The 18,888-nt window shown below is 39.5% G+C and overlaps 1 protein-coding gene across 3 annotated transcripts in view; it reads right to left on the bottom strand.

Moving 5' to 3' along the window:
• LOC119861230 (H(+)/Cl(-) exchange transporter 5) overlaps positions 1-18,888 on the bottom strand; it is an 87,718-nt gene that overhangs the window by 49,093 nt on the left and 19,737 nt on the right. The window contains exon 2 of one of the 3 annotated variants that reach the window (XM_038416059.2): positions 5,485-5,646. The exons of the other annotated variants lie outside the window; for them this stretch is intronic. Coding sequence (XP_038271987.1) covers positions 5,485-5,518 — 34 coding nt within the window. The 5' untranslated portion in view covers positions 5,519-5,646. The remainder of the gene's footprint in view (positions 1-5,484; positions 5,647-18,888) is intronic. 3 annotated transcript variants of the gene reach the window in all.

Below are 18,888 nucleotides of genomic sequence, written 5' to 3'. Positions count from 1 at the left end.
TTAGTTTCACTAGTTCAGTTCAATGACTGGTTCTCAATGTTGAGAAACAGACCGGGAGCTGAAAAAGCAGGAAAGCTTGTTTTCCTTTTCCACTCTACAAAGAGAAATGAGATGCGAGTGCATGAGACCTACTTGCTCTAAAATTTTAAAGGACACAGTGACTGTAAACAATCAGTTCAATTCACTAACCATTAATACTTCTGTTTAATAAATCGGTTTTAAATACAAAACATATTGATAGAAACATGTTTCTGTATCCAGTACATTTGAGGTAGTTTTATTTTAGCTATTAAAAACAATTTGAAAATGCTATTATGCATTTTGAACTGAATTTCAGTTACCATCCAAATGTAGCATGACGAATGATGAGTAAAAAAAATCATTTAGTAATGTTGTGATGCATCATTCATTTTCTAACCAAAAATGAAGAAATTAATCTGAATAAATGTATGTTAAGCTATTATACAGCTTTAAATAAATATGCATAGATATATACCCTCTTAGTTAGCAAAAAAGAACCAAATTTAGTGTAAAGGCTATATTTGCTTATATGTCAACATGTTTTAACCAAAAGAGACTAAGCCTCTCTTTTGAAAACCAACAAAATAGCACAAATGCAAAACAAGATTAAAATCAATTGCTAATTTAAATCAATCCACTCTGGTTACTTGTCGAGATGCAATGAAAATGTAATACTAAAATGCTTATGTTTTTAAAATGGACTTTGAAAACATCACACCCCCTCTCCAAACTCAGAGGGAACCAGCTTCAACAACAAAAATCAAGATATTACACACATCCACCTAATTCAAGAAACTGCTGCCACCCAGCACTCTACATATCAAAATTAAATATTAAATTCCCCTAAAATCATGAGTTCAAATCCTGAAGTAGGTGGGGTTAAAATCCACACACAGTCATGTAGTGGGATTTAAAAGATAATGCATGAAGTACACAACAGACCAGAGAAGGATTTTAAAAAGCCTGGCAGGCAGTCATGTCAGAAAGGTTTTTAATCAAGGCTACAGAGCTGATATACGGCAAAAAAAAATTTTTTTTGAAACAGCCAAATGTCTGAACTAGCTCTAGAATTTCTGTATTGCCCATAATCATTTACAGAATCCTAAACCCATCACTTCATATGAAGCAGAAAGCTCAGCAGAAGAAGTTAATACACAGTGTATTTCATTTTCAAAGTTCTGGCTAGGATGACAAGGGACATATGCACTGTAACTCAGAAGCCGCACATGGTTCCTGAACATTCCCACACAAAGAGGGGTTAACAAACCATTACTGTTATCAGCAGGTGAAAGATAGTGGGTGCCTCAGCCTGGTGTTTCCGGACAGGGAAGACAGCAAAATAACTCATTTGCCAGTAATTTTTCTGAATAAACTCTGCCTTCACCTCCCTAGATGTTAATCTTTTTGTAAAGGAGAATAATGCAACATGTTGCTCATTAACCGCTCTAACATGAAAAATAGATGTTGGGCTTTTCTTCTCTCAAGTGTTTGCATTTACAAAGCTGGATTCTTTCTTCCATTGTGAATCCTTCATGCTGCTCCAACTGCATAAAGGTGCTGTAAGCCCAGCAGAAACAACTCCTAAGGGAGTACATATTAGAAGGCGATTTCCCCTTGTAAATGCTGGCAGAATGGCACTACTGCATCCCTATGCTGAGTTCGCCTGTCCCCGAAGCCTGTCTGCCATGTCACCAGATATGCAGCTCCGCCTTGTTTTAGGAAAAACAGCACTTCCAAACAGCATGAATTATGTTCTGCAAAATAATTTCCTAATGTTAAGGAAAACAATCCTGGCATTGCACAATAAGATGACAAACAACTTCTCAGAAAAATACCCCTAAAAACACAGTACATTGGTTAGCCTTTAAACTGTGTTTAAACTTTAAACACATTAAACTGATGCAGAGTGCAAGATAAGAGAAAATGCTATTCACTTTAGTTGAACCCAATGTTCAGTACAGCCAGTAAGCAGTTGTACTCTATCCCTAACTTAATGCCTAGAGTGCCTTCGTATTCATAGCCCTCTGAAAACCCACATATGGAACAACTTCCAGAACTTTATATAAGTGCATAGAGGAGGTTGGCTTTAGAGTTTATTTTATCCATGTAACTGAAAGTTACTTGTTGAGGATTTGTGGCCTGTTGTGTATTCCCTCTGGCCAAAAGATTTACAACACAGTAAAATAAAGTCTAATATTAATCAAGTGGAATCCTCTTACGGCACAGTGTTTACTTCAGAAATACTTTTTGGATATATTATTTTCCACCAGATATGGAACTCTATTTCCTGACCGAAACTAATCTGCACTGTTGTTGTTCTTTAAGAGCTGACATGTTTCAAGCCAGTAGAGGCTACATACAAGGGATAAGCGAAGCGAACCCTACATGTACGCTCCTTACTTCTTAGAAACAAGACATCAAGAGCCTCAACTAGGATGATATAAATGTGAAGAATTTTTTTTTTAAAATAAAGACATTAATTTCTTGGTGGTAAAGGTGCTGAACTAATAGCCTTCTGAAAGCTGAGGTCCTATGTACTCAAAGAAAAGGTACAGCACAGACTGGAGCGTAGATGTCTCGACACTAATCTCTGCCAGTGAGATTCATCTCTGATCTGCAGGAACCACCTCTGTGGGGAGAACATTGCAGTCTGCATAGGTCTCCAGTAAGCCTCTGGCAAGGGGACAACTCTAGTGATGGCTGTATTATGGGGCTATCTATCCACCATAAAGTGGACTGAAATATCAACTTGCTTCAAACAGGCCATCTGACAGCCGAGATAGAGAAACGTCTATAACAACTGCCCTGAGAGACTAACTAATAACCTTGAGGTCAAAGACTCATTCTTCTAACTATCCAGGTATCCATTTAATGATTTTCTCATTTCTTGTACATATGTTTTTTGGAGAAGTATTATTTTTAAAGTTCTGTTATTAAGTGACTTATAAGTATGAAAAATGAGTATCCCAAATGGTTGTAAAACTGTTCCCAGAGCGTAGTTATCCATGGTTCACAGTCAAGCTGGAAGGACATATTGAGAGGGGTCCTGCCGCGATCAGTCCTGGGTCCAGTTCTATTCAATATCTGCATCAATGATTTAGACAATGGCATAAAAAATACACTTAAGTTTGTGGACGATACCAACCTGGAAAGGGTTGCAAGTGCTTTAAAAGGCAGGATTAAAATTCAAAGTGATCTGGACAAACTGGAGTAACGGTCTGATGTAAATAAGTGAAATTCAATAAGGACAAATGCAAAGAACTCCACTTAGGAAAGAACAATAAGTTGCACACATAAAAAATGGGAAATGACTGTGTAGGAAGGAGTACTGTGGAAAGTCATGTGGGAGTTACAGTAGATCACAAGCTAAATACTGTACGAGTCAACAGTGTCACACTGTTGCAAAAAAAAGCTAACATCATTCTGGGATGTATTAGCAGGAGTGTTGTAAGCAAGACAAGAAAATTCTTCCACTCTATTCTGCATTGCTACAGCCTGAACTGGAGCAGTGTCCCCAACTCTGGGTGTCACATTTGAGGAAAGATGTGGGCAAAGTGGAGAAAGTCCAGACGAAGCAACAGAAAGGAATAAAGGTCTAAAAAACATGACCTGTGAGGGAAGATTGAAAAAACTGGGTTTGTTTAAATCTGGAGAAGAGAAGGCTTGGGGGGGGGGGTACATGATAACAGTTCTCAAGTACATAGAAGGTTGTTTGTTACAAGGAGAAGGGTGAAAAATTGTTGTTCTTCATCTCTGAGGATAGGACAAGAAGCAATGGGCTTAAACTGCAGCAAGGGACATTTAGGTTGGACAGTAGGAAAAACTTCTTAACTGTCAAGGTGGTTAAGCACTCGAACAAATTGTCTAGGGAGGTTGTGCAATCTGTCATTGGAGGTTTTTAAGAACAGTTTAGACAAACACCCATCAGGAATGGTCTAGTTATTACATAGTCCTGCCTTGAGTGCAGGGGACTGGACTAGAAGACTTACTGAGGTCCCTTCCAGTCCTACACTTCTATGACTCTATCCCAAACTTCTAGCTATCAAATGTAATCTCAATGTTTACAGGTTTCAGAGTAGCAGCCGTGTTAGTCTGTATTCGCAAAAAGAAAAGGAGTACTTGTGACACCTTAGAGACTAACAAATTTATTAGAGCATAGCTCATGAAAGCTTATGCTCTAATAAATTTGTTAGTCTCTAAGGTGCCACAAGTACTCCTTTTCAATGTTTACAGAAAGCCTTGTGCTTCCCGAACACAAAGCAACTCACCCTGTGTCTAAGGATGAAATCAAAAGGCCAGATGCCTCCAAGAGCAGCCATGTACGTTTCTGTGTTCCAACACACAAAAATTCCTATTGTTCGACAATTTTGTCTAAAATTCATACCATGTAATTTATGCTAATTAAATACACCTCCCAGAATATTACACTAGAAAATGTACACTCCTTGTTCTTCTGATAGCTCTGAGAATAGCTTTGAGTGGACTGGTACTGATCTTTCAACCAATGGCTGCAGCCTATGGATTGCTCCTCTTCTCTATCATTCTTGTTATTTAGAATTTTAGCTGTCGAACATCAATCCCTGGATCCACAAGAACTTACTCGTACCTTTTGAACGGCTATTGAACTCATGCTATAAGAGACTTGGATATGAACTATCCTGTCTTTAGATGTGTACTTGTGGCTCATAGCTGAATTGCTCCCATTCACTGACATTGCATAAGAAAACTTCCTGATAGTCTAATAATAAATGCTGTGCAACAGCCACTGTGCGTGCTCAGCAATTCTGCATGGAAGCAAGCAGCTGACTTAACATTTACTATAAAATACAACTGAACTCTTCTTTCAGTGATGGATCTTGAAGTCCCCAGTTACAGAAAATACAGCAGAAGGTTGTTGAAACTAAACAACCATGCTTGTTTTTTGCCTTATTTTGAGACACTACTCCTTCACAGGTGAGCAATAAGGCTATGTCTACACTGCAAAAGACACCCGCAGCTGACCCGTGCCAACTGACTCAGGCTCGGGCTAAGGGGCTGTTTAATTATGTTGTAGATATTTGGGCCTGGGCTGCAGTCCAAGCTCTGGGACTCTCTCCCCTCGCAGGGCCCTAGAGATCAGGCTGAAGCCCAAACCTGAACATCGACACCGCAATTAAACAGCCTCTTAGCCCAAGTCATCTGGCAGGGGCCAGCTGTGGGTTTTTAATTGCAGTGTAGACATACCCTAAGTTTCAAAACTAAGCCTCCTGGGTCCTCCTGTGCACAAAAGAAGTGTGCTCACATGCTTTGTCCCTACATAATGACCTTGTGACCAGACATGAGAGCAGCTCCTCCTTCCCCCCTCCACAAATCCATACACCCCAAACATAAAAATTACAGCTCCTTTATGGCAGAAGGTAGAAAAAAGTCACTGGAAGAGATACAACTTGGGTTTCCCTCATGCCCCATGGTGGACATACATACCAAAAGATTTCTGGCCTAGCCAGGGAGAAGCCATCTTCCTAGAGACTCTCCAATCAGCCTCTTCCACCTCTTTCAGCCACAAGATGCCATTTTCTCCATCTCCATCAACCACGGTGCTGAAGCTCTGGATTAAAAACCCAAGCAGATCCGCCCTTCTGGTGGCTGGAAGTGACTCAGAAGATAGAAACCATAATAATAAAGCTAGACTGAGTACTGCGCCCAATAGGAATCTGAATTTCTAGAATGATGTTCTAGTCCTTTTCTGTCTTCATTGTGATGTTAACCACATCCCTTTGAGTACTTTTAAGTCAGAAAACAATTCCCGGGGCTCCCAATCTCTTTCTCCTTCCCATTTCATACTTAGTCATGTGCCAAGCGCTGAAATAAATTTATTTCCCATCCCTACTCAACTGTTTTACTCCAGCTGCCACCTCAGTCTGAGGGCCGGTACTCCTTTTCTTTCTGTACCAGAAATCCCAACAGAGCTGTTTGGTATGGGTGAGTGAAGTGACTGCCAATTCTAGCTCACACCGATCAATCCACTTCTGTAAAGCCAATCTTAAAGGGATAAGGATATGAACTATCCTGTCTAAATTTATGAACAAAGGAATATGTTGAAACAGTTCTACTAACTATGAACATTTCAAATGCAGCTCCCAACACATTTCCTCCATCTGATAGAAGGTTTGACTTTGGCTCCAGAGCTAGTACACAGAAATTATGCCAGAGAAGAGAAATGTCATTCAAGAGAACTGAACAATTCTAATTCTGATCAGCTGCTTTCATGAGACATTCTTCTGGTGGGGAAAGGAGTGACAGTTCACCACCTTGTAATAGTCTTGTAATAGAATATCAGGGTTGGAAGGGACCTCAGGAGATCATCTAGTCCAACCCCCTGCTCAAAGCAGGACCAATCCCCAATTTTTGGCCCAAATCCCTAAATGGCCCCCTCAAGGATTGAACTCACAACCCTGGGTTTAGCAAGCTAATGCTCAAACCACTGAGCTATCCCTCCCCCCTACGGTTCTCTTCACTTGAAAATCCAGATAATTAGAGAGACAGTACTTTTCTTATAGTCCAAGACAATTCAAATGTAAGTTTCCAAACCAATCAGCCATCAGAGCACCTAACAAGCAATTGTCGATTTCCCCCCACCCCCCGCCCAGTTTGGCTCATCCCTGAATCCTGTGTTCTCCTCTTGCTCCCTCATCTCAAAGCTCACACCGCCTCTTGAACTGGATACGTATATTGTACCACAAATAGTTAGGAAAATTACTTTAAAACCCTATGCAAACACTAAGAAGGAAAATAACAATACAGAAAACTGTTCTAACTGCAAATAGTTAGAAAAAAGCACAATACAATCACTGGATTGTTGTGCCAATACTTACAGTACCTGGCCTGAAGCCAGCACAGCAAAGATTTATAGCAACACAGTCACACTGCTACTTACACTTGTGCTGTGATTTCAAACATAAAATGTTTATTTTTGGAGCTGAAAACTTAACTTGTTACAAAAGGACCCCAAAGAATGAGCTAGTCCATCAAAATAAGTTATTTTGGACTCTCATATAACAGGGTAGAAAAAACGCACATTAGTTTCAGATCCTTATATGTAACCTTAATTTAGATATTGCTTTTGGTTTAAAAAATGAAATTTGACACAAAAGTAATGACCCACAACAAAATTTAAAGGCATGTATTAAAAAAAACATTAAAATAAATTAGCCATACTTGTGATCACAGCAACCTGGTAGCTCTACATAGTTGTCACCGTTTATGATACATTCTGCCCTTGGCTCAGTTGGGGCAGTGAACCTAGACTAGTCACTTATATTGGGGCCAATCCAAAGCTTATACAATTCAATGGGAGCCTTCCCGCTGGCATAAGTGGGCGCTGGATGAGGCCCGTTCTGTTTATAGGCCTATTCACTCCCTGGTTCTGAATAGGATGAAGCTGTTCTATGTATATTGGCAACAGCGCGGAGAGGAATGACAACAGGCAAAAAGATGATTTCTTCAAATTTAGTGACACGTTTTAAAAAATTCTTAAAGCACCCTAAATTGCTCCTAAACTACTTCATGATCCCTTTACTTGATATATAGTTAACTCTTCCCAAAGCACTAATCAATTAAAACCTGCACATACAGGTTGCAGCAAGTAGTAACTGGAGAACAGTGCCTCACTGTAATTTAATTGATATTATCTAAATTAAAGCGCCGAGTACAAATATAATTCCGACAGATACTGATCTAGTTGAGTGTCTTAAAATAATGTGGGTTACACGCTGCAGCATATAGACACTGCCAGACTAGTTTTATAACAAGATTCAGACTAAAGAGCTTTATGTACTGCATCACTGCCAAATCAAATAAAAGGCTCTTAGCCGTAGGACTGGGATAAGTGCTCTCTTTTGCTACTACTCTGATCATTAGAAAAGTAGAACAGATCGCAACAGGAAATTCTTGTGACAGGATAGACCCCTGAGTTTCCCAGAAATAAGACTATTCTTTGTGAAGCTTATTTACCACCCTCATACATACACCTCCTCAGCCAAGAAGAATTGTACTACAAATATCTTCTGGTGTAGCAAAAAGATGAAGATACTGTATACTAGAGGGATAACATAGTATGAAAAATTCTTAAAGGGACCCTGCCAACTTGAAATCTAACCAGTTTCAAAGTACAAGTAAAAGTCATTTCAAATACTAGACCTTCGTGGTTTTACAATCACATTATCCTGTGCTGGAAAGTATTTTTCCCCCCTCCCCACCACTGCTCTGAACACAGATGAAACTGACTATACAGAGGGAACAGGGAAGGTTGCTGGACAGAAAGAAACTGAAAAGAGACATGTTACTTCTAATTATAGTATAAGCAAAAAAATCTGAAGTGATTTTTAAAACAAAACTGTTCCTTTAATACATAAAATGTGTTGCAATTGATTCAGTTTCTTTAAGAATAAACTAATTGACCATGGCGGTTTAGTGGTTTGTTCAACATTGGCACCATACATGTTTCCCTTCTATTGTATTTTAGGTTCATAAGACATTTAACCTGCCACTCATTAGCCACCCAGCTTTTCCTGTTCTGGAAAGCAGAACCACCCCTTCATTTACTACAGTAACAAGTCTGTTCATCTCATCCCTTCCTTCTCTCTATTGGGAAATTAAGGTTGCTTACTTTCAAATTCATGAAAGACCTGACTGACAGGGCTCCGAATGGTGGTAAATCAAGTCTGAAATGTGACCCACCAATCTACATCCCCAAGTGCCTTCAAGCTTTGTAGTGCACTTTCCACAAGGCAGCTGATTTAGCAACCCTTGGGGCTGCCCAGAGTGATCAGACAGATAGTGGAGAAATGGCTACAAAAGGCAAGTATCAGTTATGTAACTAAAATGAAGGTAAAAAATTCAAATTTTGTTTTGCACTTGAACAGGTTCAGTGCAAGTCATTACAAACTGTTGCACTTTCAAACATTTGCACGGGTTTGAAAACATTTGCAAAGATTAACAGTAATTACACTAGGATACCCCAGGTCATGTTGTGAGATGTGGCTTTGTCCCATCAAGACAATACACCGCTCTGTGCTTTCCTGATCAATGTTACAAAGTGATACGTGTGTATGCAAGACGTCCCTTGGTTCTACGGCATTTGAGACAGCTTTACCTCTGTGTGGCTAACCTAATGTGCAAGATTTTAATTACATAGTATATAATGATCGGATACTTGAGCATGCATCATCCCAGGGACATTAATAAATAGGACAAATTCTACTGCACATGTGATGGACAGTGATTTTTCTATTTGCATACTAGTTTCAGCTCTTCTTGAATAATTTATCACTGCTTCTCACAGCCTTGTGCCATTCAGCCCCTGTAGCAGCATACTCGAGCAACTATTGCCATGAGCGTGGTTTTCATCCTCACTCTTGTTTAACAATGCCTGGCTTCTGCCTATGATTTGTATTTTTGAATAAATCCCCTTTGTTTTACTGGGTATTTGTTACTCATTAAATATGACAGAAGAGAGGATCTTAGCAGCAACACATCTTGGTGTCTTTTTTTAATTGTAATTTAATAAGACACCATACCAATTCCCCAGGTGCAGTACAGAGTAAAAACACACAGAAATTGGGGGGGGGGGGGGGGAAGGACAGAATCCAAAATCTAACTGCCCTGCCAGGAATTTCCATGACTCATGTCACCCAGACAGTTCAATGACTAAAAGAGGTAATTAGAAGATACATTGAAGGGCCAAAATAGATCTTAAACTACTTTGCAGGAGAGCACTCTAGTCTGGAGGAAACAGGGAGAGGGAGAAAACAAGAAGAACAGTTGCCCAAAATCTGCTTCTCATAAAGAGTAGAGCCACTCCATAGCAACTACACTCCACATTAACTACATCCACACTAAACCTCACAAGTCAGTGGTATCAAAAGCTGCTGACTGATCATTTTTTACATCTATATAGACACTTACCTATTATTTGTATTAGCATAGTGCCTATAAGGGACCAGGGCCCCAAGTTTCTAGGCAATCAAAGTAGTTGTAGTCTTGTACACGAGCCAAAAACAATTACCTAGAGTGGACTGAGGAAATCTGAGGACTCTAAGTAGTGCGGGAATTGCTCCACTGCACCTCTCTCAAAAACTGACATCCCCAATCCCCACCTAATATACACACCACGTTACTGGACTTTTTTCTTTTTAATGTGGACAACACACACAAGCAGTTTTCCAACAATCCACCTAGATGGTCAGCTGGAGTTTTTGTCTCAAAATTATAAGAATATCAGTTTAGTAAGCTATCCAATACCTTTAAGAAAAGTTCTGGCAGTTTTCCCAACCACACCTACTTTGTGTGGGCTGCTTTTAATCCCCAAGTATGAGCACATTTATACAGAAATCAAGTGGGAATTTATTTTCCAAGTGCTTAAAGAAAACAAACAGAGAACAGAAAGGGCTGGGGATCATAGAAACATCTGTTTTTCAGTTGGAAGAATGAGGGAAAAGGACAAATAAACATCAGTGCTTGGTGGTTCCCCTATAAATACATCAAGAAGTGATTATCTTATGGAGATCCTTTACCCACCGACCACAGTTAAAAGCAAATCAAGATTCAGGCTGGAGTCCTGTGTATTCTAGCAGGATCAGAGTTTTCAGGAAAATTTATCACCAGGGACTAGAGTTGTTTCTATGAAAGAGGCACTTCAAAAAAGTTGTTACTAGTCTCGCTTGTATACTCCTACATTAAAGTTGTAATGAAAGCAAAGACATTTGCCATTGTGTGATATGTGCCATTACCTCAGGATCTACAGTAGAACAGAAAGATTAGGAAAATTAAGGCAGCACTGTCAGCAGAGTGTAGACAATTTGGCACTAGGAGCCAGCGCTCTAGAATTCTATTCCTAGCTGTGTTTCAGAGTAGCAGCCGTGTTAGTCTGTATTCGCAAAAAGAAAAGGAGTACTTGTGGCACCTTAGAGACTAACAAATTTATTAGAGCATAAGCTTTCGTGAGCTACAGCTCACTTCATCGGATGCATCCGATGAAGTGAGCTGTAGCTCACGAAAGCTTATGCTCTAATAAATTTGTTAGTCTCTAAGGTGCCACAAGTACTCCTATTCCTAGCTGTGAAAATGACTCCTTTTGTGGCTTTGGGCAATTCATAATTTCCCCATCTCAGTTTCTCCATGGATAAAATGGGGATAAATGCTTATTGCTCACACAAAAGTGCCAAGGTCGAGTTGTTTTTAAACTACGCATTGGTATTAAAGAGATCATCCTGACCATACTAAAATGAATTGTTTCACCAATTCGGGTATTCCGTGTTAAATCAAAGTGCTTTCCAAACCCATTTGCTGTAGCTGCACTCCCCCTCCAGGAACTGGGGAGGATTTCTACACTGGGATAGGTTCTAAACACAAGCAAGGCTCTAACAGTAATAATTCTGACAAGCAATGAAATTTTGCAATATATACAAGTAGGCGCTAGACACAGAAATGAGGCCAAAGTCATTGAGCTTCTGACCTCAGGATCTGAGCTGACCCCTCTAGAAGTGAATGGCTAAAAAGGAATATTCAACTTAGTCACATTTTGTCTAAAATGTACCTATTATTCTTCAGATTAAAACCATTAGTACACCTGAGATTAGAAAACCCATCTTTCCTCCCCACCACCATCCATCTTATTTACTTTGTGCCTAGTCAGTTACATCATTTCCCCTATACAGTCACTCATCCTCCTGCCCTGCATTACCTTCACTAGAAAGAAAAGTCATGTTGGAGCCTGATTTCAAGAAGGTGTGTTAAAACAATATTAAATATGAATTTGCAGTCAATGAAGACAGGGACTATCATGTTTAACACGTGACCTGAATATGGGTCAATTCTATTGGCAAATTGTTAAACAGTGGTCCCAATTTTTACTGGCTGCAATGTCATTTTTAACATCATGTTATACGCTGCTCAAACTGGGTCACAGCAAAAAATTAACAGATTTTCCATGAACTGAATGTCACCAGCACAGACTGATAGGATGTGAATGGCATTCCTCAGCAAGCTGAAAAATACACTGAAAGCAGGGATTGAAAGACAATGGCCCCTAAGACAGTCCCAAGGTGACCAAAGGCAGACCCTCCCACATAGCTTCCTTCCACCCACCACCCAAACTGAAAATACTTCTCCCACATGCAACATACACTCAAGACCTTAAGATCTGGTACCTGATCTGAGTGAATTAGCCAATCTTGTGAGGCCAGAGTGACTCAGTTTTGTGGGCATTTTTGGAAGGAAGACACTGGTTACCTTGTTCCCAACCAACAAAGCTAAAGTAGCATAAGAGACTCTGCTCTCTTATGAGGATGATAAAAATATATATTAAACTAAGTTGGCCAGGAAGTAGGTGGCTGGAGCTAGAAAATGTGTATGGTTGAAACTGAATAAGTCTGCCAAACAAAAAAAAAAAAAAAAATGTAATCAGTCTGGGGCAGTATCCCACTCAACTCTTTCCTGGCCCTGCCACTTCATTGCTACACTGACAATATCTGTCTCTCATGTCTAAATGCTTTTACTCCCACTTCAAACCCACTTTCTAGGCTGCTAATGACATGCAAAAAAAAATAAAAAAATAAAATAAAAAAGTCCAGTTTGCTGGACAATTCCAAAAATGATTCTAATTGAGTATCTGGCTGCCAAATACTTTAATATGAAACAAATTTTTACAAGCCTTGATAGTTTTTGTATTTTTCCCATAAATCCTCTTGTTTGTAATGAAATTTCCATTCTAAAAGGACACAACCAATAGCCTCTCTCCCCCACGTAGGCAGTAATGGCAATCATGAAAGTCACTCCTGACAATCACTATGACTGTTTATAATGTTCACATGCAGAAGAAGCCAACAGCTTTGAAACAACTTTACCGATGATGTCTCAAGACTCCACAATACAGCAAGATTAGTAGTGTGTGTATCAAGTTTCCAGGGAAGATGAGATCATATTTCCTTGAATTTATCCTGCTCTTCATTTAACTCCTATTGCAAAAGGAATAATAGTTTCTGAAGACTGGTTATTTCCCTCCAGTTCACATGCCAGAAAAAAGTCATTTTCCATTAAAATAATTGCATCAGCATTGATATACTAAGACAAGATCAGAGACAAAATTATTCATCTTTACAGCATCAAAGTCTTGGAAGAAGGTCTCAAATTGCCTCTACTTCTGAAGGCAAAGCTTATTAAAGTAGCTCTCAACTGAAATTGCACTAGTGGATGCATTACTTAAATGCCCTAGTAGAAGAGCTCTAGGAACCAAGAGAACCCTACAGACCAAGATCATAATTCTTGGAAGTAAGCTGCTTTCTCTATCAGAATGGCACATAGTGAAAGTATCACGGGTCCACGACAATGACGCTGTAGTCAAGGTTGAATTATGGTTATATCAGTATTTCTATGACAACTAAATTTCAGGAGTTTGCAACTCTGCAGTCAATTAGGCCTGAACTGAAATTAACGTGCCACTCCTGTGTATTCCATGAAACAGATGAGTCACTATGAAATAAATCAACAAGAATAAAAATGCTCCTGTTTTATTTAATTGCTCGAAAACATTCATTCCATTTTACCACAAAACCATTACCAGATTCACTAATTATCATAGCAATGTGCATTTTTAAATCAAAGCTTACTCCGTTCCCCACAACCCAGTTTCACTTGATACATTCAACTCTGACGTTCCAGCAGGGGTTTGTCACAATAATGTCTATCTCAGCATACTGAGATTATAAACAGGTGATGATGGGTTTTCTATAAACAGAAGGAATCTTGGGATGCAGGAGAGGAAGCTCTTAAAACTGAACAGTCTTCAAGCAGCAAAAAGGAAGAAAAACAGCAATATTGGTCAAGTACGCTTTCCATACAAGTTATTTTTTTTCAGGTTTACTGCTGTCTGAAAATGCCCTTTAAGTATTTTTATTAGCTCTGTTGAAATCTAAGCTTCAAGGTCCAGGTTTCAAGGCTCACTATGTATGTTTAAATAAACATACTTTTAAAAAACCTCTTCTTAAAATTTAAAGATCCTTGGGATTCTAGTTATAGAGGGTTTCCCATTTCCAAAATACATCACTGCACTGTAAATTGACATGCTGCTGCTTTGCAAATTCAGTCTTGAAGAGAACTGTTTCCAGCCAAGCACTAGGAGCAGCAAAGTTTGAAGGTTACTACTTGAATATTTGTTTGGATTGGGATTGAGCTCCATTGTACCATAAACTGTAAAAAGTTACATGTTAGGGTCCGTGCCCCAAAGATGAAGGATGACTTGCAAGCCTAAGAGAACATTTTCCCCTCTTCAAAAACAAGGAAATTAAAATAATTATGATTCCATAGTCAAAGCTTTAAAGTCAAGAAATGCAAAGTTACTACAGCCATGTTAACTCAGATGTATTGCACATGTATATTTCTCTGTTCAGATGTGATTCTGACTCTATTCCTGTTAGTAAAGAAGCGTACCACAAAATATACTGGAAGTGCGATGAGGCAGAGTTAACTGCTGTAGGAACCTTAACTTTTGCATTACCTGGTTTAAGATTGCATAATTAAAAATCTTAAATGTTGCATTAAATTGGTTGCATTAAATTTGCTGCATTAAATTATTCTGTTGGCAGTGGAAAGGGGCAGGTACACTTGGCATGCTGGAGCTGAGAGTTGCCAGGACTTCCATGAATATCTTAGAAGTTTAGGTCAGTACCATAAAATACCACCTGGTCTTAATTTTGTACAAAATATCAGCCTGGAGGCAAATCATTATGTATTTATCTAGCTCTGGGTAAACTATCTGCTCCAGTAAAATAACCATTAAGATCATCCTCTGGATTCTTCACATGACCAGCATATTTTGAAATTCATAATGATCACAGATAACATATACAGCAGGCTCAATGAGGCCTTTTAACCCTTAAAAGACTGTAAACATGCCCTTTGGCCTGTTAATGCAATATGGGCTGGGAGAGAATTTAAGAGAAATATTTTCAAAGGCACAAAAGGAAATTAGGCATCCAGTTCCCATAGAATTGTCAATAGGAACTGGGTGCTGAATTCTAATGTGTTCCTTTGCAATTAGAAATATGTAGGGGGAGATTTCCCGATGGTTGGCAAGAACCAGTGAGTATTAGTAGAATTTCTCTCACATGTATGGGGTGACTAACTATTTTAAGGTGACTAACTATTGCCAAGATGAAATTAAAATTAAGTACAGACTTTTGCTGAAAGCTGCTAACTAACCAGGTTCTGGGAGTATTCTTTACAAAAAAACAACATTAAAATTAGGGCTGTCAAGCGATTAAACTTTATCACGATTAATCGTGCTATTAAACAATAATAGAATACCATTTATTTAAATTTTTGGATGTTTTCTATATTTTCTACAATGTCAAACTTTAGAGCCTACAAGTCCACTCAGTCCTATTTCTTGTTCAGCCAATCACTCAGACAAACCGGTTTGTTTACATTTGCAGAAGATAATGCTGCCCACTTCTTGTTTACAGCATCACCTGAAAGGGAGCATAGGCATTTGCATGGCACTGTTGTAGCCGGCGCCGCAAGATATTTACATGCCAGATGCGCTAAAGATTATGTCCCTTAATGCTTCAACCACCATTCCAGAGGACATGAGTCCATGCTGATGATGGGTTCTGCTCGATAATCATCCAAAGCAGTGCAGACCAAAGCATGTTCATTTTCAGAATCTGAATCAGATGCTACCTGCAGAAGGTTGATTTTCTTTTTTGGTGGTTAGTATTCTGTAGTTTCCGCACTGGACTGTTGAAGTCTTTTAAGACTTCTGAAAGCATGCTCTACACCTTGTCCCTCTTAGATTTTTGGAAGGCACTTCAGATTCTTAAATCTTGGGTCAAGTGCTGTAGCTATCTTTAGTAATTTCACATTGGTATCTTCTTGCCTTTTGTGAAATCGGCAGTGAACGTGTTCTTAAAACGAACAACATGCGCTGGGTCATCAGCCGAGACTGCTATAACATGAAATATATAGCAGAATGATGGTAAAACGGAGCAGGAGACATACAATTCTCCCCCAAGGAGTTCAGTCACAAAGTGAATTAACGCATTATTTTTTTAATGAGCGTCATCAGCATGGAAGCATGTCCTCTGGAATGATGACCAAAGCACGAAGAGGCATATGAATCTTTAGGGCAACTGGCATGTAAATATCTTGTGACGCCAGCTACCACAATGTCATCCAAACACCTGTTCTCACTTTCAGGTGACATTGTAAATAAGAAGCGGACAGCATTACCTCCCGTAAATGTAAACAAACCTGTTTCTCTTCGCAATTGGCTGAACAAGAAATAGGACTGAGTGGACTTGTAGGCTCTAAAGTTTTACATTGTTTTATTTTGAGTGCAGTTATGTAACAAAAAAAAAATCTACATTTGTAAGTTGCACTTTCATGATAAAGAGATTTCACGACAGTACTTGTATGAGGTGAACTGAAAAATACTATTTCTTTTTATCATTTTAACAGTGCAAATATTTGTAATAAATAATAAAGTGAGCACTGTACACTTTGTATTCTGTGATGCAACTGAAATTGATATATTTGAAAATGTAGAAAAACATCCAAAAATATTTAATAAATTTCAATTGGTATTCTATTGTTTAATAGTACGATTGATTGTGATTAATTTTTTTTAATCGCAGTTAATTTTTGAGTTAATCGTGTGAGTTAACTGCAAGTGACAGCCCTAATTAAAATATTTTCCTCGCTCTGAAATCCCTTTGGGACTACTTGGTTTGCTAAAGACATCCCGAAATGCATCAGATCAGTCACACCTTCAGCAAACCAGCGGATTTCATGGTAGAAGATACTTTTCTCCCACAAAATTAAAACATTCAGCTCTGCACTGCCTCCTCACAAATAGGTTAGTTACATGTCACTGCACACTTCCAGAGCACATCATAAACACTGTTCTTGCCCACAGACATTAGGGGTTTCCCATGCAACCAGAGGTCTCCAGCCCTCACCAGAGCATATGTTATGGGAAAGAACACTTTGTATGCAAACGAGATTAAGAATAGTGAGACAATTGATTGAAACAAAACATGCTGTAGAGGTAACAGTTTTAAACTCTGCAATCTGACCAGTCCACATCTTACACCCTTAAAACACACACACATTCTCCACCACCTGTTCTCCCAGGCCAGGTATCTGAGACTGACTTTCTGTATTCTAGTACATTGACATCATCCTCTCTTCATTCACTTGTACCAATTATACTTTTCAGGTTACTTAGATGTGCCTGTTTTATCCTCTAACCAAGCTCTCTTCTTTACACACATACAGTTATGCATCTGCATGTGTCTATAGAAACCCATACTGTAGTCTGTCTTGCTGTGCCCACTGTCTGGCTTTTGAGTCATTCACTTGGCTTAACATGTCTAGACTGTGACCCAGGGACCCCTTGATGCCAAATGGGAAAGGGCACGGGGGATGCATAGGGTCATACACGAATCCCCTGGGTCGGACAGCTGCATAATATTTCAAAGGATGGCACGGGAGGTCTCTGCCAACAGCCAGTAGCCCACTGGTCACCATAATCATTGTGAAATGTCTGTATCGACAATATTTAAGGAGTTTTGTGTCTATATTGAAAATTATGCTCAAGATCTTGGAGTTAGGACAGATCACCAGGAGGTGACATACCTCAGAAATGTTCCTTTCGAGCAGAAGGTAATGGACACCTATCTCCTTGTCTGTCCATTTGGGTATGATGTATTGTACACCTCACACTGTATGTCTATTTGATACTGAGCCAGGTGTGTATTGAGAAATTGCAAAATGTTCTGGCAGATCTTGGAGTGCAAAGAGACTGAATCCTTCACCTAGGAGGCAAAAGTAACAGCATGCTTCTCTCATGAAAGAAGGGGTCGCAACTTGCCTGGCAGTAAAGTGCTGCAGGGATTTTGAGAGTATTAGACATGAGAGTATCTTGTTAATTAGTGTAGGCTCGAGAATGCATGTTATGATTTTATTTTATATGTAATAATTTGTTTCCAATACGTGTACTTGCAGCTATTTGAATCTCTGTGATTTGTTAAATAAACTTCTATCTGATTTCACAATAAGTCAATCTAAGCAGTATGAGTTCGGCAGAACAGTGCTCTGAGATGAAACAGGTCCTTCTTTGGAAGCGGTGGCTCCACGAATACTGTAACTGTCCAGTAGGCAAGGGTTGGGCATTTGCAAAAGGCGGGAGTCCTTTGTTTCCTAGTTTGGAAACAAAGGACGCAGGAAGGACTTGAGGGTCAGTGTGTGCCTATCGTTCACTTGTAGAATGACAGCAGGGCCTGTGAGGTCTGGCGGGGCAGGCTTGCATTGCCCGTGGCCACTGGAGTTGGGAAAGTGACCCCAGCGGGCACAGACAAGGATGCCTCATGCTAAGGGCAGGGAGTAGCATAGTGCCTTGTAACCCTGGGTACCCCCAGGAAGCATGTCTGTTTCATCTGTGCCCCCCAAACACCATTATTACAGGACAAGAAGAGAGTTCTAAGAGGAATTTGAATGAGAAGAGGATAGTGGCTCAGCAGACCAGAACTGGAAGGGCATGCTACGGGAAGGGAGCAGCGAGGAAGGGGAAGGGGTATAGTGCAGTAAGAAACTAAGGGCTTGTCTTCACTACTGGGAGACTGATGCTGCTGCAATCGATGCAGAGGATGTCAACTTAGTGGGTCTAATCATGCTTCAAAGTGCCTCTCTGTCATGAATTTGCTGGTAACTTTATGTCTCTTACTACACACACTGTGGGTTAAGAAAGAATTTGATACTAGTGGTAAATGTGTAACATGGATGATTTTTGGAAAAATCTTTGGTACAGTCTAGGAGCGGTAACAAGAAAAT

This window comes from Dermochelys coriacea, chromosome 9 (assembly GCF_009764565.3).
Source record: "Dermochelys coriacea isolate rDerCor1 chromosome 9, rDerCor1.pri.v4, whole genome shotgun sequence".
NCBI classification, from domain to species: Eukaryota; Metazoa; Chordata; order Testudines; family Dermochelyidae; genus Dermochelys; species Dermochelys coriacea.
The sequence above is the reverse complement of the archived record's forward strand: the minus strand, read 5'-3'. Positions and strand labels throughout refer to the sequence as shown.